This window comes from Panthera onca, chromosome A3 (assembly GCF_046562875.1).
Source record: "Panthera onca isolate mPanOnc1 chromosome A3, mPanOnc1 haplotype 2, whole genome shotgun sequence".
Lineage (NCBI taxonomy): Eukaryota > Metazoa > Chordata > Mammalia > Carnivora > Felidae > Panthera > Panthera onca.
Window position 1 is genome coordinate 77,101,069 of NC_138341.1, and position 25,956 is coordinate 77,127,024.

The window sequence follows — 25,956 nt, forward strand, 5'->3', positions numbered from 1 at the left end:
TATTTAAGGCCTGTATCTTTTCTTACGGCATCTCCCTATTAAAATTATGATACACCAATGTAGAAGAAAAAGAATTTTGCACCTGAAACTAGTGTAACATTGTATGTCAACTATAAAAAAAAATAAATCTGAAAAAGAGAAAAAGAGAATCTGCCTGTACCTCACACCATACACAAAAATTAATTTAAGATGGATCATGGACCTCAAGATAAAAGCTAAAAGTATAAAACGTTTAGAGGAAAATGGAGTATCTTTGTGATATTGGGATAGGCAAAGATTCCTTAAGCCATAGAAAGCATGAATCATAAAAGAAAAAAATTGATTCAGTTATTGGTCTGAAAACTTCTACTCATCAAAAGACTTCATTAAAATAATTTGGCAAGCCACAAACTAAGAAAAAGTACATGTAATGCACTTGTATGGCAAAAGAAACAAGCATCTAAAAATAGACAAAAATCTTGGATACTTGACAAAAGACCATATCAATAGCCAAAGCACATAAAGAGTGTTCAGTATCATCATTAGTCATCAAGGAAATGTAAGTCAAAGTCTCAGGGATATTCCACTATATACCGGCTAGGATGGCTAACGTGAAAAAAAAGAAAGACAACAGCAAAAGTTGGAAAGGATATAGAGCCATTAGATCTCTTGCTTATTGTTGATGGGAATATAAAATGCTATAATTATTTTGGAAAACTGTCAGTTTCCTAGAATGTTAGATATGCTGAAATTTTATTTTCAGATATTTATTGAAGGGAAATGAAAACAGATGTTGACAAAAACCTTGTATAGGAATGTTCCTAGCAGTTTTATTCATAATAGCCTACAAATGGAAATAGCCCATTTCTGTTGAGAGGAGAATTGGTAAACAAACCTGTATATTCATACAACGGAATACTACTCAACAAAAAAAGAATCATACTATTGTTGCATCAAATACCATGGATAAACTTTATGCTGACTGAAAAAGGCCTCAGACGCAAAAAACTTAGGTTATGTATTACTACATTTATACGAAATTCTAGAATAGACAAAACCAAATTGTAATAGAAATCAAATCATTGGTTGTTTTGGGTATTGAGAGTTGACTGGGAGAGGGCACAAGCTAACTTTCTGAGATGATGGAAATTTTATGAGTCTTCATAGGAGTGTGGATTACATGAGTATAAGCATTTGTGAAACCCGATTGAATGATCTTGTCAGAATTCAAGAGTATAAAGATGGAAAGGTAATCCTCACAGGAGTCAGCTGGCGTTGGGTATCCAGAACCATACACGCCAAGTCTGTGCTTCTGATACCCATACTCCGGACCAGTGGTTTTCAACTGGGGACCATTTTGCCCCTCAGGATACATTTCACATTGTCCAGAGACATTTCAACTGATTGTCATAACTGGGCGGGGGTGAGGCGGTATTGTATTACTGGTATTTGGTGGGTAGAAGCCATGGAGGCTGCTAAACATGCTACCGTCACATGATAGTACCCCACAACAAAAAATTGTCTGGTCCAAAATGTCACCGGTGCCAGCTTGGAGAAAGCTGTTCTAGATCTGTCCTTATTATGGAAGCCAAGTCAACCTCAGTCAACCAGGTGTTGACTCTATTCATAGTCCACATCAGTTGTGGAAACAGCATTTGCACAAATTACCTATTTCTTCCCCAACAGAATTTAATATCAAATATTTGTGAATATACATAATCTTAAATTTTGAGAGAAAAGTCCATGTGTTAAGAGCACTTCCAAAATCAAAATTAAATGTTTTGTTTGATTGTTAAATTCTTAAGGTAAGGTTTTGTTCTTAACTTTTGTTTCATTAAATATTCACATGAATGATCTTGGTTATCTTTCTTTAAATAGAATAAAAAAGCTTTATCATTAAATCAGAGGAAATAAATGGTAGTAATTTTTTTTTTCATCCCTCTACAGAATGACAGGAAGCGAATTTTTTTCTCGTTTCCCAGAACTCTATCCTTTTCTTCTCCAGCAGTTGGAAGCTGTAGCTAATACTGTGGACAGGTAAGAGAATAGGGTGGGACACAGTAAGATCAAGGAAGTGAATTACTTCATTCATCAAGATTTTTTTCCCTCCAGGCAACAGTTTTTAATCCCCTCCTTCCTTGTAACACAGATGGATTTTTTAAAACTACTTCTTTATTACATCATGTTGCCAGATTCTCTACAGTACTCCTGTACCTGAAAAGTTGTATAAAATCCTGTTTTTATACTATCTTTTATATTTTTAAAATCCTGTTTTATATTGTCTTATCAAATGTAATACTGTTTTTTCAGGAACCAGCTTCTTAGAAGCACATGGTGATTTCTTCTAGAAATCATTTTCTTCCCATGATATTTAAAAATCTATGTGTTTACAAATGGCCAATAAACACATGGGAAGATGCTCAGCATCACTGGTTATCTGGGAAATGCAAACCAAAACCTCAGTGAGATCCCCCTTCACACGGGGCAGGATGGTACTATCAAAAAGGGGGGTGGGGTGCCTGGGTGGCTCAGTTAGTTAAGTGTCCGACTTTGGCTTGGGTCATGATCTCACGGTTGGTGGGTTCAAGCCCCACATCGGGCTCTGTGCTGACAGCTCAGAGCCTGGAGCCTGCTTCAGATTCTGTCTCCCTCTCTCTCTGCCCCTCCCCTGCTCGTGCTCTCCCTTTCTCTCTCTCTTTCTCTCTCTCTCAAGATAAATAAATAAACTTAAAAATTTAAAAAAAAGTTAAAAAAAATAAAAATCTGTGTGTTTACGTACTGAGTTTGCTGTCACAAACACCTGCCATTTTTTTCTTACTGGCCTGCTACAGTTGACCATTGTGACCTTAAGCAAATAGCTGACTAATCTGGTCGCCTGTGATCAGAAATGGTACCAGCCCACCTGAGCAAAGGTGGCCAGTGACCCTGGAAACATAAAATAAAGCCATTCAGAGGGCTTCCAGTCCGATCAGGGCAGATAGCAAAGTTTACCATTGTGCTTTCAATCACATTCTGTACTGATGGTGGAATTGTTAGAATGGACATCTTAGAACATGGGCTTTTTTATTCTTCTAGCAGTGTTGGCACTTGATATGAATTCATACTAATTATCCGTAATGGGAAAGCAAAGTAACATCAATGAATTTTACTTCTGTTTATGATACATTTCCTCACATGAGTAATTTGTACAGACAGGCTTTTCTGGCCCTAGTAAGTGACTGTTCAAGCTTTCATAAGTACATTTGGCTGTTGAACGTTTCACATTGCATATTCTGGAACAGCCACCTCTCTACTGTATGAACAGCTCAAATCAAAACACAGACGCAAATTAACAGTTAGCTTTGAGAAGAGTCGTGTGCAAAAGCCCAAACCATGGCTTTGCCGGTAGCTCTTCCTTATTTGCACATTAGGAAAACATGAGGTAAACGGAGGGAAAAGAACGAAAGCTATCTTCTGATCATAGAGAGTCTCACTTGATGTTCAGAATTATTTAATGAGAAAAATGTTTGAAGAAAGTACTGCACCTCTTAAATTTTAAATATTTTATGTACAATAATTTTTTTCAGTGATGCAGGAGAACTAAACCGTCATCCAAGCATGTTTCTCTTACTGCTGGTGTTGGGGAGACTCTACCCTTCCCCGATGGACGGCACCTATTCCACTCTCAGCATGGCACCTTTCATTCCCTTCATTATGAGGTAGCATGTGTTTCCTGGAAATAATGGGGTGGGTATGGGGGCCTTATGGGGTATTATAACTTGTTCTTTTTTCAGAAACTATAGATTTTTTTTTTTACTTTGGTAGGGGGGGTCTTGTCAAAGCAGGGGCCTGAGGGTTATTGCCATTGCCCCCAGGTGGTCTCCAACGTTTCAGAGGAAGGTACCTCTGTCTTGGGTGCAGAAGCCCATATCCACTGTTTAAGTAATGTTTCCTTGGCACTCTCCTTGCTAATGGATGTGATCGGAGATACCCGCTTTTGAAAACCATAGCCTGGGTATTTGCAGTAAGCCCTGTGTTGAGCCTGGCCAGCATGGGGCAGGCTCGGTCCCGGTGTTATATCCCCTGTTCAGGTGTTGAAGAGAACATTTGTCTCTTCACTCCAGAGGAGTTTGCTAGTGGGTGCGAGGGGTAGCATCTAGAGGGCAGTGCTGCGTGGCACAAATTCATTTCCTGCTCAACTTCTCTTTCAAGCTTGGGGCACCTGAGAAAGAGCCATGCATGTGGATTATACATGGAATCAGATGACAGCAGGCTTTCCTACTTCTAGAGCCTATTACCCCTTTCTCTGTTAGAGTTTTTGAGGCATTGCCAACTTCTTATCACCTTTTTCATTTTCGATCAAAGGCATCAAGAAATAGGCTTCCAAAAAAGTATTGAAATTTTCTTATGAAACATTTCAGAAACACAGTCATATTACTTAGCTTTTACCTTTCTGTTTGCCTCTTGATAAAATAACACTTTCATTTTTATTTATCTACCAAAATGGAAATAGACTTAGAGCTAAATGGTAAGATACACCAAACTCAGGAGAATGTGTTTGTTATTTATGTGGCATCCTGGGTTCCACTTCCTGGTTTCACAGAGCTGACTGATGCATTCTAATGTGAGAAACCATTAAACACGAGATGCTGGCATACGATTGCTGTAGCCATTTGTTTGCGCCAAGCTCTGGCTGTGGCTGTGTTGTTATCTCTGATCACAGAGATGACTCACTCAGATTGGTTTTTGTTTCCTGATACACAAAGTTACCAGTCTCTTGGATCCAGCATTTTGGTGATTCATTTTAGGAATTTGGGTCGTAAATTTTTTACTTTCAGGAGCATTTAAAAATTGTACTTTCACACATAACTGGAAAGAACTGAAAAATGTTTCAGCAGGTTGATGGGGCGGGGGAGAAAGGCACATGGTCAGAATCACAGCGTCCATTAGAAACAAAGACGTGCCTTAGAACTTTGTCATCCTGTGTTGAGGACATTCAATTTATGGAAGCTCATCACTAACCAGTGTTATGTGTTGCATCCTAGAAACCAGAAATTACTACTTTGAAAGTATCCTTCCTGCTATTTGTTAGTATAATCAGTATATTTCAGTATATTTATTAGTATAATCAGAATGCTCATCTTATTATATTCCAAGCACTTATTATATAACAAAGATTACATTAATATAGATTATTTAAATATTGCCATAAAACCAGTGTCCTCAGTGTATCGTTTTTAATTTATTTTTATTTCTGTTAAGTTTATTTTGAGAGAGAGGGTGGGGAGGGCAGAGGAAGAGAGAGAATCCTAAGCAGGCTCCATGCTCTCAGCAGAGAACCCGACATGGGGCTCGAACTCACTAACCGATAGATCATGACCTGAGCTGAAATTAAGAGTCAGACGCTTGACTGACTGAACCACCCAGGAGCCCTAATGTATCGTTTTTTTAAACTCAAAAGGCACAAAGTATCCATTTTACTGCCCTTCCAGGGAAAATGCTTTGGTCAGTAGTTGCTTTCTACCCAAATAAAGATTCACAGAGTGCCACTAAATAGCATGAGTGCCACAATTGATTCCTTAGAGAATCAATAGGCTCTGATTTATTGAATGAATGTCCATTTGTGGTATAGAGCAGTTTTCTCAAACATTAAGAGGTAACCTATCACTTAGGAATCTCATAAATTCTGGTTCACTAGGTCTGGAGTGGGGGCCGAGGGTCTGCCTTTCAAACAGACTTCCAGGTAATGCTGATGCTGTTGGTCTATAGATCACGCTTTGAGTACCAAGATTAAATTTGGGATATTAAACATTATCAGAACCCCTCCCCCACCCCTGCACACACAATTTTAATAAACTAGACAGTAGTCGGCTCATACTTGGTACTTGATTAGGCTATTCAGAAGGTTTATGAGAAGTAGATTTTGACCCAGGAATGCAGAAAACAAGCAAAAGAGTATTCTGAGCAGAGAGGTTAGCAGGAAGTACACCAACGTCTGTTGAACCTTGACTATTTGCCAGGCACCGAACTGGGCGTTTTGCTTACAATGACTCTGAGAGGAGGTGTTATCACCCCCACTTTCCTGTTGAGGAAATTGAGGTTCAGAGAGCAAGTCAGGTACAGAGCTAGATATGAACCCAAGAACATAGGGTTGTCAAGAGTGTTGGGTGTACTCTTTCTATTACACCAAAATAACCAGCTCCCTTTTGTGTAGCCAAGAGTAGTGGCTACACTGAGTAAGTGATTGGGCAATTAGGAGGGAGGAGGAGCAGTTAGGAGGGAGGAGGAGGGAGGAAGCTCCGGAGTTGGTGGATCTGAGTGTAGGCTGTTTTTAGAATGTAGAAGTCATGTCCCCACTAGCACTGGTGAGGATGGCTTGATCAGATGCAGCCTTTCTCTCAGGCTCACATCTGCAAGATCATTGCCAGAGGTAGCAGGGTTGGTCTGTGACCAGGTATGGAGAAGCTGGCTTAACTTTCTTGACCATCTTTTGTGATAAAGTGGAAGGATCCTAGACTTGGAGTTCAGTCAAAACTCCAGTTTGGGGTTTCATCAACCTAGTACAGGGGCAACCCCATGCTACCCTAAAATGTTCACAATCACTCTGGGCAGATGAGCCAAAAACAGATTTTTAGCAAATAGTGAACTTAGGGGTGCCTGGGTGGCTCAGCTGGTTAAGTGTCCAACTTCAGCTCGGGTCATGATCTCACGGTTCGTGAGTTTGGACCCCCATTGGGCTCTGTGCTGACAGCTCAGAGCCTGGAGCCTGCTTTGGATTCTGTGTCTCCCTCTCTCTCTGCCCCTCTACTGCTCACTCTGTCTCTCAAAAATGAATAAACGCTAAAAAATTTTTTTTAATAAATAAAAAATACTGAATTTGATAAAAGTGTACACATTTGATTTAAATTACTTCTGAGAAAATTACTCATGAAGGAAGTGAAAGATTGCCTATTATTTTAGGCAATATTTGCAGTTCTAGTGATGGTAAAGAGTGGCCTATTTTGACTTGGGATAATAGCTGAAAAGATGGATGTATGCATGAGTGGATAGGCAGTGCTTTATTTTTGTAACATTGCCGGTGTTAATTTATGTACTTGGAAGAGTCTAATCAGGCTCTTGGCTAGTTTAGTGAAATAGAAATTCTTCAGCTAGTAGGAGTACCACAAAGGTTGCTCTGACCATGCTAAAGTGAGTTGCACAATAAGAAGATTAAAAGCCCCAGTGACAGCTTATTTCCCTTTGACTTATGTATACATACCTGCCATTTCCTTCCTCTCTGTAAGATGTCTGTAGGTATTGTTTGTATTTTTGTCCCTTTTCCCACATTTGGGAGTATAAGCTTGTATCTGCTGATCTGCTTTGTTGACTTAAACCTTAGAAGTTCTGATCTGGGTTTTCCAAAGTGATGCCTGTTACATAAGTTATGCTTGTTGCATCATCTTGGAAGAGAAATGATAATGCTAATCACAATGTTTTGTTTACAAGTTTGTTTGTTTTTTTAACCCAGGATATTTTATGTGTCTGCTGCTGTGCTGGGTGCAGATTCACAACCCTTTACCTTGCAAATATGATGCCTTCCATTTAAGACCATTCACCCTTTAGTTCAAATACCACAGAGCAGAGTGACTCATACTTTAAAGGGGACCCTGACTGGCTCCCCGAATATGTCCTGCTTGTCTAGGGCTTTCTACAGACCAGAATATCTCTGTATGTGTACCTTTGAATTCCCTTTCACAAAGGAGTTTCAAGTTTGAATTGAAAAGCTATAGGAAACTGAGTATGCCCCAAACCTAGACCACAGTGTGGAGTCCTGAACAGAGCAAAGGCCCTGGATTTTAGAGACCTGGTTCTGTCTGAGTTCTGCCACTGACTGACCAGCTGCAACACTTGGACAAGGATCTCTCCTCTCTCTGGAGCCATGTGTACCTGTGTGTGTGAGGGTGTCCACTGAGACAGAGAGCCCCTTCTATTGCTGACAACACATCTCAGCATTGGATTAATACCCATGAGAGATACCCCTTCACTGCCTTTTATTCATTCTTCTGGGTGCTTTCAAAAGGATCTGCAACACCCCCCCCCCCCCCCAATTTGGGGCTCATTTTCATTGTGAAGGACTTTCAATATGTCTTTCCTCCAGTCATTTCACCTTAGATAACTTTTCAGGGAAATATGCCGTTCTTTTCTCTGAAGAATATTGAGGTGCAAATAACAATACAATCTTAAATACATGGCAGTGGAAATCACCTATAGGGACCTGTGCTGACTTCTGTAGTTGAGATATTTAAAAACCCAGCCAACAGTAAAAAAATTGGAAAATACATGTTTTATACATTTAAAAAATATTTCATGAGACCTTTGGATTGTACCAGTCTTAAAAAGGGAAGAAGGGTGGTAGGAGTTACAAATACTAAGAGTTAGGCCTTTTAAGCCTGTGATATTGAGAAATAATATTGACCCTTGTTTTCTGGTCTTTGAAAGTTACATAATTCAAGGATTACCATGTTACTCCTTGCCCATGTTACGGAGTTGAAGAAACTTGTTTACCTTGGTGTAGAGTTGGGGTTTTTGCAGTAGACAATAGATGGCCTCTACCTTCATTTGTGATTGTAATACTGGGAACTCCCCTTCGAGGTTGGAGGCACATTTCTATCTCCTCTGTCTTCCCAGGATCCTTGTAGATAAGTAGAGGGCTGACTTTGCCTTACAGAGAGATAAACAGGCAGAGGGCTGCTAAAACACTGCTGGAAAGGAAGACCTGCCCTCCTCCCTTTTTGTTCACTTCAAGCCTGGCTCATCTCTCCCTCTGAATGGCTATAGCATTTGTTCCTTAAACCTCTTATCCTAGTATTCATCATTATTGTATCATCACATAATTTGTATGCTCAGTGCTTATTCTCTCCAAGTATATCTTAACCTCTTTCCATGTAGAAGCCACTCTGGGTTTTTTGGTTTGTTTTTGTTCCTTGGTACCTTTCTCTGCCTCGCCCAGGTTTGGGCACAGAGACTGAATTATTAACCTAGAAATGAGAGTAATTGTAAATTGAGACATTTTGTGTCTTAGCAGATCTGTGTATCTGTGAAATACTTAGGGACTCCTAGTCCTCCAGTATTGGAGCCACATTTCATATCTCACTGGTTAATGGTTTTGTAGAAAGGAAGGTCTGCTGGGTCTTGTGTTTTACCTGGCCTTTGAGGAGTCTGTAGGAGCTCTGACATTTACTTTTATTTTGCTTCACCTCTCTGACCCTCTGTTTCCTTATGTATCAGATTAAAGTATTAGATATTGTGTAGGTCCGCTCCTGCCTCATGGGCCTGTGACCTGAGGCCTTCCTGGCCTCTGAAGCCCTTTTCCCTGACTGCTATCTGGCAAACTGCTCTGGAGACCCACCTGCTGCAGGGTTTAGCACTTAACAAGAGGAGACTGGATTGGTAAGAATGGAAGAAGGAGGGTGATGTTGTGTTTTTTTGTTTTTGGCTGTTTTGTTTTGTTTTTGCTGGAAGTCATAGATCTATAAAAACGCCTTCCCGATTATTATGGCATGAATAAGAAGGCCCTTGTGTGCCTCAGGCTGTCAATCTATATAATGGGGATAATACTACTTACAAAATAGCAGATAAAAGTCCCTTTGGTTTGCTTTTTAAGAAAAATTCTATAAAGAGGAAGGGGTTGATGGTGATAGAAAGAGGGCCGACTTTTTAAACTTCTGCTTTGGCTTGTCCCAACCAGTAAACTGGAAGGAAGGCCCTGTAGCTAGATGCAGGGGAGCAGATTAAAAAAGAGTGCACTGTCGTCCTGTTGATGGCAAATTCCTGGACCCAGGTAACTTATAGCCTCGGGTACTTATGAGCCTAGATCCATGTCAGTAATTTGGGTGAAATGTGGGATGGGAATATTCTGCTGGGAGCTTGCAGAAGGATTTTTAAAAGACAAGGGGAAAGGCATACTTTATCAGTGACCAAACAGTTGTATTGATATTGATTGTTTTAGACTGAGTCATTCAATGTATTACTTGCAAGACCTTTACACTTTGTTTGCTGAGGTCAAGTAAGGATTCCCTAAGAATAAGTCATGTCTGAGTCAGCTCACTGTTTTGATGGGATTGCCAGTCCGATAGATGAAGGCAATGCTGCTTTATTCAACATTTGAATTACTTACTTAAACGAACACAGACTAGGTCACATGCTTATCAGGTTTGTATATAACATAAATATAAGTAGTGATAGAATCAAAATTCAAAATAGTCTTTAAGCATGGGCGTAATGCAAACTCAGGCTAGTGGCCATTACTTCTATGTGGCTGGGGAAGAAGGGGATAAACTTGAGCAAGTATATACTAGGAGCTTCAATTTTATTTGTGGTGTGTTCTTAAGGTAGGTTCTGGGCAAGTGGTTGATTGTCATAGTATTCTGTATACTTATTTTGTATTTGATATGTCTGACATTGTTCCTAATTTAAAAACAAGATTCAAAAGAGTCTTGAAAGACTGGATCGATAGGCTGAGATGATCAAGATGACATTTAGTAGAGATAGGTATCATATTCTGATTTTCTAAAGAAAAGCCAATGTTGTGTACCTACAGGATGAGAGCTGTCTGGCTCCCTAGCAGTTTTTATGAAAACATCTTGGGGAGTAGGCTTTCCTGGTGAGCCCTGAGGAAGCAGTTGCTGCTTCCAGATAGTGGAAACTGTAGTCCTCCTGAATTCTTCTGGTCAGATTAAACCTACATCCTTGTGCCTATTGTGTTGTTGTGCTCTGGGCTTCCCATTTTAGGAGGGTCACTGATAAACTAATATTTATCCAGAGGAGGTGACCAAGATGAGGAGGAAGGTTAACATCTGGAAATAGTTAGACTGGAAAAGACTTAGAGGCAACATGGTAATGGTCTTTACACACTTGAGAGGCGGCCATATGGCAGAAGGCACATAATTTCTTTCTTGTGCTCCCAATGGGAAAGTAAGAGATAGATTTCAGATTTTAACATAAAGAAGAATTTTGTGAAAGTTAGCATTCTCCATCAAGAGAGTGAACAGATTTCTATAATGCTGAGCTGCTGGTCATTGAAAGCATTCAAGAAAAACTGATCCCTTGTTGGGCTTTCTGTAGTACATCTGAGATGACCAGCAGGGCATCTTTTTGAGATGTTTTATTTCAGATCAGCTGAACAGCTCAGGTTGTTGGGGTGCCATTCTTGTCATGGCCCACAAGGTCACAGTGGTCTACTCCTATAGGGTGCCCTCCAGCAGCTAATTCACTTAAATTTAGCTTCTAAGTAACTTCTATAACTTTGTTCTCGATAGTTCTGAAAACATTTTTTTGGCCTATGGGATGTTATGTCTGAAAAGCATTCCTTATTAATTTAATTATCTTTTTTGTGGTTGCTATATTTTTCTCCATTCCAGATGTTGGCCTAAACCACATTTGTTTTCTGACAAGTACAAGGAACATCTGAGTCTTTGAGAAGAGTCAGAGATGCTTTTCTGAAAAGTGATTAAAATAGATAACTCTTTGTTGCCCAAACTTCCTGAAGGATCTTCTTTGAACAGAGATGCCTATAGAGAGAACACAAGCGTCCTCAAGCCTAGCCCATTACAAGAGGAGACAACTGAGAATAGGTCTTTGCTGGTGCTGTTAATGGAGAGCTTGTTCCCACCTGGCCAGCCTGGAGGTCCAGCAGAACTCCACCCCTCCCGTGGTTACTGCTAAATTCCACGAGCCTTAGAGATTGGGCTTAAAGGTCAGAAATGTCCCTATACCATCCTGATCTGCCAGCAATGGAGGCATGAAAGGAAGGGAACTGCCATCCTATCAGTGTGTGGAAACTCTGACCTCTGGTTTTACTAATGTGACCCTGATACCAGTTCCAGCTTTGGGCAAGATGTCAAAGTGCAGATGTTCAGTTCCCCTGGGGGGGGGTTCTGCTTTTCCATTTTCCCCTCTGCCTCTAAGCCAAACCTGTGCTCACTTCTTCCTTTCATACAGATATGTTAAAGACCCAAGTCTTTAACTTCCTTGGGACTATTTGTTGTATTATAGAGGCATACATTTTTAAATAAAGCAATGACCATTGGTTTTGGAGTTTTAGGCCTTATACAGGAGAGGACCTCCCCTTAAACAGGGGAGGACCTAAAAGCAGAGACTGGAAGGTTGTTTCCTAATGCTGGTTAATTCACACTTCATGCAGCTACCTGCTCCATCTCCTTTTTACCTTCGCCCTGTCTACCTAGTGCTTCATGTGGAGTACTGTGCTCATGGCCTTCTGAACTTCTGAATTCTACCCAGGGGTAGCTGAGCTTCAGCATGTGAAATCAAATCATGTTTCCTGTATTGTGTAGCTTTTCTTGCAAAGAGTACTGGCATAAAAGGATACTCTGTCATCTGTCACTGATTTTTATCTCTTAGTTCCTAGAGAGGGGCCTGGCCAACTTCATCTCTGGTGCCAGATCTCTTTAAGACCATTTTCTAAATATGTTTTTGAGCAAAAGGAATGAGGAATTCACCTCTCACGGAATGCATTGACAAAGCAAGCTGAAAAAACAAAACTTGTAGAGACCAGCTTTTCTTCGGTGTTATCTGCTACTTCAACAGGCCAATTCAGGTCATGTTAGAACAAGTGATTTGATCTGCAAACAGCTTCATTCTTAGGTGAAATATTTGATAATGATGATAATCCATGGCCTATTGCTGCCATTCACTCTAAAAGTTAGAATCCAATCAGTTAATAGATTAACAAAGTAGTTGTTAAATATCCATTGCATACCTAGCTAGCGTTAGGTCTCTGGTAAGATGCAAAGTAAAGGAAGAAAGCATTCATCCTTGAAGAACTTATGGCCTAGCTAGTGAGATAAAACCCATGTTTCTGCACCTGACATAGTGAATTTTAACCATTGAATTATGTGACAGATACACTAAGGGCCAAGGGCCAGTAAATAAGGGGAAGAGTGCCAGTGTTCTTGGAGAAGTTCAGGAGGCTCTCCCAAGTAGCAAGGCAGGAAAAGAAGGGAATTCAGTTTTCTTTCTCGAGGGCTTTCAGAAATCTCCCATGGTGATTAGCAGCTCATGCAAAACGAGAGAAAAGCCATGCTGTCTACCATGTAGACTGTTGGATCTAACAAGAGAAAGATTGTGGTAGAGAGTTTTATGATTCATAACTTGGAAGTCATTGTAAGGAGCCTTGCTTCCACTTGAATCAAGGATGACCCAGGAAATTCAGAAAATAAATGCTTTGCTGCTTAACAAGGGACACCGATGGTAGAGAATCTTGGCTAATTTCAATAAAGGACAGTATTTGCTCCGAGGTATACATTTAAGGCATATGGAAATAATAACTAGTAGGAGGAAAACTCTTACAAATATAGTAACATTTAAATTTCAAAATATTTTATTAATGTCTTTCCCTAAGGAGCTTTTATTTCCTTAGTCTTAATTATTTTCTCAAGACTTGTAGCCAAGGTGCTCAGCAGGCATTCTTAATGCTGAACTGAAGGATTTGACAATAGCAAGTCCCAAATGCTGACTGATGTGCACTCATCTTATCCTACATGGTAGGGAGTGTTTTAAGATAAAAAATGTAGGTCTTTCTCTTTAGGCAGCAAATACAAATTAGGGAATAGAGTAGGAAGGCAAAGATGAATTATAGTAGGCTTAAAATGACCCAGCATGTTTGGGATATCTTTCCCTGACTGGCACAGTTTTTTTCCTCCCTCTCCTCTGGGCCTTGACCCTTCCCAGTCTATTTATAATCTAGTTAAAACAAGCTGCATTAGTCACATCAACTGCCCAGGATGTATTCACCCCCATATCCTTCTACTTTTTCCTTCGTATCTTATTTTCTTCACTTGCCTTGAGCCCTGAGACTCTTGACTGTGCTTCTCACCTCCCCTCCACACCAGCTACAGATTTATTCTTCACCATTTATTCTTGTCTTTCACTTTATTTTGTGAGTACTCTTGTCATCAGTTCATCTGTCCCGTAAATATATTTGCTGAGGGCCTACTTTGTGTTGTTGCCTAAACCCAGTGCCCCTACTTTTGTCACCTCCCATTTGCAAGAGAAACTAGAGGCCATTAGGCCTAGACTCTCCATGGAGGCGCCCGCCCCACCTGCCCCCATAGTTCTCACCCGTATTTTATAGCCAGATGCTTGGAAAAGGTTTTCTGTGTTCACAGGCTCCATTCCCACCCTCCCCCCATTAAGTCATTCCTTAAACTACTGCACCCTGGATGCTTCTTCTGCCACTTCACTGCAGCTGCCCCTACAAGGGTGCAGTGGGAGTGACCTAGTCATAGAAGCCTCTGGATGCTTTTCAGTGCTCATCCCTCTTTCCCTTTCTCTGGAGTTTGACACTACTGCACATCCTCTTCTTCGTGACGCTCTTTCCTCTGTGGCCTTCTTTGGCCATTATATCTTTCTCCTCTGGCAGGACCCCTTCTTTCTGCTTCCTCCTAAATATTGGTGTGCCTCTTTGCCCTGCCCTCTACTCTCTTCATTTTCACTTTGCTTGCACTGTCTGGGGTTGCTCCTCACATACAGTGAGCGGTGTCCTAGATCTAGAACTCGTACAGAATCATAGATTCAGCATTCTACTGGACAACTCCTTCTTCATGTCCCATAGATACCTAAAAGTCAGCAATTTCAAAACAAGTCTCCAGGTAATTCGTCTGCACCCTGAGGCTTGAAACAGCCATCTCTGAGGGCCTAGCACAACGTGTAACATCACATTCCATCGGGCCAGCTGTAGTCAGAGGAAATCAGGACTCAGGGTATCACAAGCGTCCTCCCGATGTCATTGTGTTCATATGTACTCACTAACAAAGGAACATTGCTTTAAAAAGTCACTGACTTTGGGGGGCGCCTGTGTGGCTCAGTCAGTTAAGCATCCGACTTCAGGTCAAGTCATGATCTCGCCATTCCCAAGTTCAAGTCCCGCGTCGAGCTCTGCGCTGACAGCTCAGAGCCTGGAGCCTGTTTCAGGTTCTGTGTCTCCCTCTCTCTCTCTGCCCCTCCTCCACTCAGGCTCTGTCTCTCTCTCTCAAATAAAAACATTGAAAAAAAAAAAGTCACTGACTTATATATCCCTCCAGTAAGTTTGAAATGATTTGCCTTTTTTCTCTTATTGACGACCATCAGTTTGAGATAGCAAGGTAGCAGGTGTTGGTACCTTTCTTTGGAGATAGAAAAGCCAAGGCACAAAAAGAGTAAGCATCATATGTCCACAGTAAAAACATTGTTGAGGAGTCAGTCTGTAAGAACTGATTCATTTATTCATTTACTCAATAGGTGTTTACTGCAAACATCAATTGTGTGTTGGGCACGATAGAAATACAGTGGAGCATCAGACAGATAAGATTTTGGTCTAATGGACTATCCTTTCTGGTATGCTGCTTCTTGGTCCCTGTCTTCTTTGCCCTGATTTGTTCCAGCAAATTAGTGATAAATGATAATATTTAGCTATGGGCCAGACACTGTTTTAGAACTTGACACATACTCATTTAATCATCATGACAACACTGTGAGAGGTCTGTAATGTTATTATCCCCATCCTCCAGAGAGGACAAGTCGGGTTGTAGGAAGTTTTAGAAATGTGCCCTAGGTCATATACTGCTAGGAAGTGAAAAGGCCAGGATCTGACCCAGGCAGTCTGGCTCCAGAACCCAGGCTCTTTGCCACTCCCTTAGCTACACTAATGCTTAACACCACAATATGCCTGCTTCTGATGCTACATGGCAAGTTAGTTCTCCACATGCCCAAATTAACCTACAGTTTCGAATGACAAATATTTGGACTCACTTTGCTGTCTTGAGCTCTCCCTCCATCCCATCTTGGGCACTGCTTTGGCAGTGGTCTCATTTCCTAATCTGAAATCAGTAGAAAAGGAAGAAAAGCTCGCAGTTAAGCCCAAGTGGTTGTGACAGGTTGCTAAATAAGACTGGCTCAACTGAAGTTCTGAGATTGTTGAGAAATACTGAGAGTTTCTTACAAAAGAAGTTTTCCTTAGAATAGGAAATCATGGGTCATTGCACAGTTGTGCGTGTCTTAGCAAAGAGAAAAATGTGTCTTGAGGCCCAAGAAGCATAAAGTCTTAATGAGATTATTTGTGGGTTCCTCTTTATTTATAACTTTTAAACTGTTAGAGAATATATTTTTCATCTGTCTTTACCATCATAAGTTTCCACAGTCGAAACTTCACATAACTTTGAAAACCTCCCGAGTTACTGAAAGAAAAAGAAAAAAATTTACAGCTACAAACATTTAGGTAAAACTTTGATATTTACAGAGTACCTTCACACACAGCAGCTTAGTCGATCATCCTCTTTTGATTCTCTTGGAAAGAAAACAGAATCTCAACGCTATCAGCCAGCATATGTTGAAATTTTGAAAAATTGTCAACGTTTCTTTGTGTGGTAATCCCACACTTATTGTGGAAAAATGGCAAGTCTGAATCGTGAAGTGTTCAAATCACTGACTATTACGATGTGAAAGTTCCGTTACTCCAAACTGCATAGAGTAACTTCGGGTAGCTGCTCCAGTGGCCGGACAACGGCACCGGGTTACCCTAGTAGCTGACAACCCACGCTGCAAGGCCTCTGACTGTGGGTTGAAATCCACCCCGCTTCTTTCTCAGGTTTGCATTTTTCATGTGCACAGTCCTACCTTGCTCGTTCACTAACCAAAAATTACTAGCCGAAACCTGCTGGAAGGCACACCAGGAGCGAGATGTGCCCTCAGGGTTGTGTTTTCTTTTGTATCGGAGAATTCCTGGCCTGGCATGTTCATATCCTGGCCACCGGTCCCCAAGAGATAGCCACATGTTCCCTAACTTTGAATGAAAACTTTCAGTCGCAAAGGTAAACTGCAGCTCATTCTCAGTCTAAATAAGCACAAAAAATCAAAATTAGGCAGGCCCACACGAATGAGATTTTTCTGTTTGGTTTCTACAATGTCCAGAACATTAACAAAAATACATATTTGTATGAGGGGTGCTGCTGAGTAAATAAGCATCTTGTTTTTGATTATTACAGTCATTTAGGAGAAACCCATCTGGGTAGAAACTATGGAAATATATCCAGGTAGCCAAGAAAAAGCTGAATTGTTACTGAAGGTTGTGTCACACAGACAAGCAGTGGGTAGAAAATATTTTCAAACACTAAACAAATGAGTCTCTTAAGGCGGTCCTTTTGGGTGATGGGTAAGTAGTGTGGGTTTGGTTTTTTTTTTTTTTTTGCTTAACTGTTTAATTATTATTATTATTATTTTTATTTTATTTTATTTTATTTTACTTTATTTTATTTATTTTTTTGCCAGAAGAATCTCTTTTTTTTCTCTAAAGACAGAGTTTAAGGCTCAGCTTCTTTTCAGCTTGGATGAAATGAAAAGTGAAATTCATTTAATACTAATTATAACCTGCATAAGTCTAGTGAAGAGAAACTTAAGAAATGTAATTCTTGTTTTCTAGCTGAGCCTCCATGCCATATAATTAATATAATTCAGTCACTTTGTGCCCATTTTTTTCCCCCTGCATGATTTAAGAATTTAGTTCAGAGCCAGAATAAAAACCGGATTTAGGGAAAACTTGAAAAGACCGGAGCGGGATTTGCATTCTGCTGCATGGTTGAACACGTCCTGAAAGAAACAGTGTTAGAATGTCGTGTCCTGCTAGAAGGCCCTGTTGAAAACTGGCCAGCAGAGAGGCTTCCTAGTGCCGTCCCCTTGTCTGTACTGCTATGAACCATCTGTCATGAGAGCCCTGAGTAGGACCAAGGGGCCTCCACAGGATTGCTACACAGCCTGACAGAAGCTGTGCTCTGGTGTATAAGCCCCAGGCTGTGTGGGTTTTGGAACTGGCCGGCCACCCTGGCTCAACCCTGGATAAATATTCCCGGGTTCTAAGTAGGATAGGGAGTTCAAAGCCCTGTTTTTCCCAAGTCCTTCCACAACCAATCCGTGACATGTTGTTATGAGGGCTGAGTGGAATGGCCGTGTGTGGAGGGAGGAAAAGGGAATGCTTTCTACTACTAATTAATTTGACCTCCCTAATGGTCCCTTTTCCTGTTAGGAATGAAGCCACTCAGAGGGCCAGTAGCCTAATGGCCATAGCCACTCACCCGGGCCAGCTTTACCCCTAAGGTAGTTGAAAACTATCTGAAACGATTTCAGAAGCCTTAAGTGGTGCCTTCTACCCACCCAGTTTTCTCAGATGCCTCCTCCATTTTGAGTTTCACAGATAGACTTTTCATTATTTAAGTACATGGTTTCGATCCCTTCTAAAATGGAAATCCCACTGTGAGACATAGTACTTTTAAGTTATTATTAGTCAGTTATACCACCGTATGGTTTAGTTTAAGTTTCTTGGGTTTGGACGGGAAGAGAAATAGAAGACATCGGTTGGGTGTTTGGGGAAGTGTTTGGGGAAGGGATAAGGTCGGTGGTGGGGAGAGGATGCAGAACTTGGAACAACGGCAGAAAGCAAGTTGCCACGTTCACATGTGTGATATGGGTGAGGACTGCAGTGACTTCTTTCCCACCAGAACTTGCTCTCTTGCCTTCAGTGAAAGGGGGCTTCCTATTTTCTACTTACCTCTTCCTTCTGGCAGGGAGAGACTTGAAGGTTTTTTAACAGCTCTGACTCTTCCTTATGCCTTCTAGATGTGGTTCCATTTCCTTTCCAAGATGAAAGCTTGTCTTTGTCCCCTCCCAGAATAGTTCCAGACAGCAGAACACAGTGAATCCTTCCAGATAAAAGACCCTGCTGATAAAATGCCAGATTGTTATCAGAGAAGTGAAGTGAGGGGAGTCAAGTCCCTACCATTAATTACCTAGTTACAGCTCTGTTTATGTCCTGTCCATTTGGGGGCATGTTTTCCTTGGACAGTTTCCTGTCTGTGTTCTGAACTGCAGTCTGATGTTGATAAAAATCCCAAAGGTCAGAATAGTGGGTTCCTTATTTTCCAAAAGGTTTATTGGCAAGGAAGAGACTACCAGAGTTTCTATCTTCCATCTGGAAGAAAATGGACAAATGCTTGGGTTCGGTGGTTCATTCTTCACCTCAAGCATGCAAACCCTAGTGTGTTGAGTGAACTCTGACTGTGAATACTTAGCTGAGAAGTTACCTGGAAATAGAATGACATTTATTCACTGTGAAGCCCTGAGTATCAACCAGGGAATGCGTATCTAGACATGGAGGCCAGAGTCTAAAATTCTCTGAAACTACTTGGAAAATGTACTCAGTGCCACTGAACTGTCCACTTAAGAATGTGTCGATTTTATGTTATCTGTATTTTACCACAATAAAAATAGATGAACAAATGAATAAATAGCTCCAGTACTTTGGTCACGGTTGGAAATACCAAAGGCTTGGGCTGCACAGTCCGCTTTATTTTGAATGGAATTGTTGTTGGATATGAGGCATTATTCACTGTTTTAAAAGTGGTGAGACTCTGAGCACAGAGAATCACAGAGAACCTTCACATGGTGAAGAGACTGTTTCGCCACCATCATATGGGCGTACTTGGGAAATTTGGGGATTGGGAGAGCCAGAGCCCTGTCTTGAAAATGATTGCTTCCAAACCACTATAGCCACTTTCCTTCTACAAATGTAACAAAAGCAGGGAATAAGGTCTCCTGATGGCTAGAATAGTAGCATCTATTGCTCTGATTCTCAAAGAATGGCACTGAAATGCTCCACGACCAGAAGTGGTGTGAGTTAAGTGAACCTCCTCTGTGGTATCTGGCAGCCATTAAGTGGTCAGGCACATGTTTCTTCACCAGATTAAACTCACATCTGACCTTATGCTTTCCTGTTAGGTTGTATCCTCAGTCCAACCCATTTTTGCTATAAGGCCCTTGACCTGTGACTCAGCCAGCTCTTTCGGCTTCACTGGTGATGGGGGTTCTTTTTGCGGACTACACTGTTGCCTTCTTGTTTGTTTGTTTGCTTTTTGCTAAGCCAAGAAACTTCTCAAGCCTTGCAAACATGTTCCCTGGTGACATAGCTGCAGTATGAATTTCAGGGTAGAAAAAAAGAAAGAAATATGAATATAGCCCTGTTCAGTTCCCAAAACTTTTTCTCTTGTTAACCCTGGAGCCCTGAACCCAGCACCCTGACTAAAAGATGCTTTTTTCCCCTGTGTATGTGTGTGCTTATGTGCTTATTCCTACCATCGTTTGAAGGCGGTCGTGAGACATTCATCATGGTTTCAGCAATACTTTTCTCAAATTTAGTGTTTTCCTTAGAAAAGGCAAGAAAATATAGGAGCCTAGGAAGAAGTTAAAGTAAATTTAAAATATATAAGCTCACTTTGAGTGAAACCAGTAAAAATAAGCCCTAACCTTTTCTTATAGGTAAAAAAAAAACTGGAATTTTTTAAAAAAGTATTCTTTTAGGAAATAAAGATTTTGCCAGAAATAGCATGGGTGGTTAAAGCACTCTGGTGTGAAAGATGCATCTTTAAAAATCTGCCCTTTAAAAAACAAGATTTCTTTACTTTCTTCTTGACTAATGGTTTTGTCAGAGTAATCATTTGAACAATAAATGAAATGCTTTGAAGTATATAGGGGAGTAGAGAACTTTTCTGTGCCTTGTACAAAGTGGTGATACAGATTATAAACTAAATGATGGCAAATTCCACCAATTTACCCAGCGTCCAAATACTAGCAAATGTCACCAAAGCCATAGAAATCTACTGATGAAATCACAAAGATGAATGGAAGTGATCCAGATTGTTTAATTTCCTTTGAAATGTTGTATTTATTAGATCTTAGCACCCAGAAGTTGAACAGTATTGAATATCACACGTAGCACTTTATTTTTAATCTTAGGTTGAAGGTTATATCCTTGGCATGATTGAAGAATGACTCATATAATTTGCACTTTTTTTTTTTTTTTTTTTGATGGGCCAGGAGGGAACCTGGGGAGTAAGATGATACTGAATTGAGGCTAAATTTATTAATTGAATTCAAATGGAAATAAATAAATATTGCTTACAAATTTTCTTCTTTCTTTTTACATTCACGTGTACACCTTCTGTGAAGATTCCCTTGAATGCTACTTTTGCTTAAAATGCAATGTAAGATATCTCTTGGCCACTAAAATTAGCAGTGGGAAAGTGGGAATTCGTGATTTTTTTCCCTAGTTAAATGTATCAAGCTGTGTGACAGCCCAAACCTTCAGTCACATGTACTTGTTGGAGGATGTGGCCAGAATTCTTCATTGACATGTTCCCCATCTTAAAATACAATCACCGTGAAATTAATGTATTAAGCCTTAGTCACAATCCAGGGGAGGACTTAAAGGTAATGTGATTCTCCTTATAATTAGTAACCTAATTAAATGCTGGAGAGCTTTAGTCATATAGCACTGTACCTTGCTTCTGAACAAAGATAATACCACCACTGAAATTGTATACTTGTAACACTAGTATATTTTTAATTAGTGGTAGGGTGTGTGTGTGTGTGTGTGTGTGTGTGTGTGTGTGTGTGATCAGTTTTGTTTCATCTTTAAACTTTGCACAGCAGTCTCCATTGTGTATTCATTTAGACTATATTAAATAACAGTGTACTACCTTGGCTTCTGTCTTCTTAGAATTTGGCATGATTCAAACTGGGATAAGTTGAAATTTGCCTTTTCACTATGGAATAAGCAAAATATTAAAATAAGCAAAAATAAAAGATATTAGGAAGCAGGATTAATCTACTCAAGATGGGGGAAAATCTGTTTAACCTTAATAACCACGTGGAAAATCCCGCTGCTAAATGCAGATGTGTTTATTAAAGCTGGCCCAACAAATCTGGCAGTGCTTGGTTGAATGGTTTGAGTTGTCAAGTGTACGTAAGTGTAATGAAATTGAATTTCTTTTAACATGTGTTACGGCTGTTTAATCCTAGAGTGATAAAAACGTCTTATAGCTGAGGCACACTGGTTTTCTCAACTAGCATGGGCAGTGGAGACAGACAGACTTGACTCTGAATCCCAGCTTGTTCAATCACCCCCCTTTTTTAACTTGGGCAAAGTCACTTAATCTCACTTAGCATGTCCTAGAACAGCATGTGGAAAATTTGGAGGCATTGTCCTAGAAAAAAATAGCTTTTGTTCTTTTATTCTTATACGATTAACCATTACGATTTCGGTGTTCATTGATTTAAGAGAGCACAAGGAAAAGTTAATTCTGGTCATAAACGTTCAAAGGAAATAGCTGGGCTTGTTTGATCTAAGGAAAGGAAGACTTGGGATGATGTGCAGATGGGATTGGAGGCAGAGAAGGGAAAACCAGACGGGATGCGTATAGTTTGGTGACTTTTCTAAAGTGCGTGAAAGGTTATTCTTTAAAACCAGCATTATGGAGGTATAATTGGTTATAAAATAGGGTGCACATGTTTAAAGTATACTATTTGATAAGTTTATATACCCATAAAACCATCATGCCTGTCAAGATAGGGAACATATCCATCACCCACAAAAGTTTCCTATGCCCCTTTGTAATCTCCAGCCTCCCGGCTCCCATCACCTGGCAACAGCTGTTGGTCCGTGTTCTGTCACCACAGACTAATTTGCATTCCTAATTTCCATTCACATAAATGGAATCCTACATTATGCATTCTATTTTGTCTGCCTTTGTCACTCAGCATATTTACAGCATATTTTTAACCCCAGAAACCCTGAACTTAGAACCCTGACTAAGCGATGAGAGTTATCCATGTTACTATGTGTATCTGTTTACTATTATCACTGAATAGTATCCCATGTATCACAATTTTTTTTATAGACTCACCTACTGCTGGACATTTGTGCTATGTATAGTTTTGACTATTACAAATAAAGGTGCTAGGAGTATTCATATGCAAGTCTTTGTATTGACATATGTTTTCATTTCTCTAGCATAAACACCTAGGGGTGGAGTGAGTGGGTTGTATGGATGGCGTATGTTTAACTTTTTATGTCAGATGTTTTCCAAAGTGGTTGTACCGTCTTACATTCCCACCAGGAAAGGATGAGAGTTCCAGTTGTTCCATATCCTAGCCAGCTCTTGGTATGCTCAGTCTTTAATTTTAGTCTTTCTCGTGAGTGTCCTGTAGGATCTCTATGTGGTTTTAATTTGAACTTCCCTAATGACTAAGGGTATTGAATATCTGTACATGTGTTTATTTGCCACCCATCTATCTTCTCTGTTGGCGTGTCAGTTCAGAGTTTGACCCATTGTTTTTTTTAATTTGGTTGTTTGTTTTCCTATTATTCAGAATATATTCTAGACACAAGTCAGAAAGTTATGCTTTTAGACATAGATTCATTTATTTCCCTGGCATGTAGAACCAGCAAAATGAAATTAAGTTGCAGCAGGAAAAAGTGTAATTATACTTGAGTACTTTTAACTGTGACACTAACATGAGCATTGGGGCAACCAAAGGAGGATGTAAAACTTTCCCTGAAGGTATTTAAAAATAGGGCTGACAATGGTCTGTTTGGATGCTGTAGGTTGGCTGATATATGACTCAATTTACCTAATTGCAGTCTTGATTTGAGGAAAGAATCTTCCCTGGGGTGGGTCTATTGCTAACACTCAATATTCCTTGCTCTTTTGTGCTCTTTTTTCAGGCCAAAAATCTGTAATTTCTTGGAATTTTTCAAAACTTTCCATGTACTTTACATTTTGTTTTTTTGTTTTTTGCTTTTTAATTCATTCTTTCGGATTTTAGCTTGAAGTGTTGCTACAAAACATAGAAGAATCATTCAGGGGCATTAATTGGTTTGAGCAAAAACAAATTACAATCTCTGGAGAGTAATCAAATTCAGAGAAATTGCTCAAATTTCTCTCATCCAGCAGTAGCACAAATCATTGTTTTAACTGATAGTATTGGGAAGATTCATTTAACTCTTTGCAGAGGCAAAATAATTAACTAGATTCTAGAGGAGAGGTTCTACTTGATTAAAGGAGTTGGGTGGTTTTAGCCCGCGGAAGGGAAGAGCAAGGGGTGATTTAATGACAGGATTCCAATATAGCTAATGAAGGGTTTTCCTGTGTGCCGAAAACACTGGTCATTTGTTCTCCAACTCCAGAGAGACTCAAACTAGAGAAAATTGGCTCCCAGTGTAGAAAGATTGAGTGTGGGTAGTGTTGGACTTAAAACTTTTATTATTGGCATCAATATTATTATGAGTTTAAGCCATGGAATAAGCCAGGAGAGATCATAAAGATCTTTTAAAATAAAAAAGATAGCTATCTGTCTGGGATGTCCAAATGTCCATTGAATTATAGGATTTGGTTATTGAGGGGGACCTTAGAGATCACTTATTCTAATCTCCTTTTACAGATGAGGATGTGAAAAGACATTATGTAACTTGCCTGTGGCCACGTTGCTAGACGCTAATGTTTTAATCTGAAAATGTTTTCAAAGTAGCCTCACTTAAGAGACACCAAGACCATGGGAGAGTTTCTACTTCACAGCAGGTTTCCCTCCAGCAAAATAGTCCCTTAAATCTGATCATTATATGGTAATTTTTCCCCAAGCCAATGAAGAGCCAATATACTCACCCGTATGTGTCTCTTCTTGTCATTAAAAATGCTAATGATTTTTATTCTTGGATATTTTGAATTTGTCTCTAAATAAATGCTGTACCTGAAATGACTGTAAATGGTTTGACCTGAGGTGACCAATATTGATCGAGGTCAGCAGAGGATACTGCCACAACCTTTGGGGAACCTGTCCCAGTCTGATATGGGGTTCTTCATACATTTCTGGCTGATAAACTTCTGTGCTACAAAGCCTGTAATTTGGTGGATGCCTTTGGGTCAGTTGTCATGTTCTGGTGATTCATTTGCCTTCCTTAAAGATAATATATTAAAAAGCTTTAGGTTTTGTTTTGCAAAACACTAGTTAGAGCCATAGGAAACACTTTTAGGCCACCAATTCATTATATATAGGGTTTGCAAATACGAGTTCTAACCATTGGCATTAAGTGCAATAAATTGCTTTACAAAGGATTGTACATCCATTACCATAACTGAAAGAAATTGGCACACTGCAGTTTATTTGATTGTGGTTACATTTATTTGGTAGCTCATCATTCTGTACATGTTCCCACTAGACCACCTAGAACAAAAACCTACATATGTTTATATAGTATTATGTACTTATTTTAAAGGGTTTGTATGAGCACTAAAAAAATGTGATAAAATATTCAAAAGTACCTAGCACATTGCCTGACATCTAGCAGACACACAGTAGATGACCCTACTTTGCCTTCTTTCTTTCCTTTCTTGGGTTTTAGCCGTGGGTATTGGGATTTTTCAGAAATCTAACAAATTCTTGTCAGAAGGGAAGTTAATAAAATTGTTCACATTTAAAAGTATTTACTTAAAAATGACCGCCAGTGTCTGTTGAGCACTCACTTTACTCACAGGATGTTTAGATTTTATGAGATTTTAATATCTTTTCAGATACAGTCAACTGAAAAGTCAGGTTCTGTCAGTGCAAGAAAGATTTACTCAGCACCTGTGATTTGCTTAGCCAGTCTTGAGCTAGATTTAGGACGCTTTGAATGCCAAAATGAGAAATTTGTATTTAATGTGGCAATAGAGAGCTATCATAGGTTCTGAAACATTTGAAAGCTAAAAACAAACACAACTTTTTCAACCACACCAAAAACATTCCTTTCCAAACCCTCCCCCTAAATATATATATTAGGTTAAAAAGAAGGCAAATTCTGTCTATACCTTTGTGTGGTCTGTTGAATTGACCACCCAGTCCTGTGTTTGTGAACTGAAAACCACTCATGGTAAATATGCTGTGAAGTTTAATGGAGTGAATTTCAACTGTATGAAACTGCTTCGAGAACTTGGCTTTTGAGCAGGGACCATCATCCCAAGGAGACCCTGCGTGGTCAGGACTTTTTCTCTGAGCCACTCACTACCTGCAGGAAAAGAAGACATGCTGGGGCCAGGTATTACATTCAACCCCTTTAGAGAATCAGCGGCTGCCTGAATGTGCTCATCTCTATCTTTTGTGGAG

The 25,956-nt window shown here is 39.9% G+C and overlaps 1 protein-coding gene across 6 annotated transcripts in view; it reads left to right on the forward strand.

The window, feature by feature from the left end:
* Positions 1 to 25,956, forward strand: part of THADA (THADA armadillo repeat containing) — a 325,993-nt gene that overhangs the window by 140,728 nt on the left and 159,309 nt on the right. For all 6 annotated transcript variants that reach the window (XM_078444418.2, XM_078444419.2, XM_078444420.2 and 3 more), the window contains 2 exons: positions 1,927 to 2,016; positions 3,546 to 3,677. In XM_078444418.2, the coding sequence (XP_078300544.1) occupies positions 1,927 to 2,016; positions 3,546 to 3,677 (222 nt within the window). The remainder of the gene's footprint in view (positions 1 to 1,926; positions 2,017 to 3,545; positions 3,678 to 25,956) is intronic.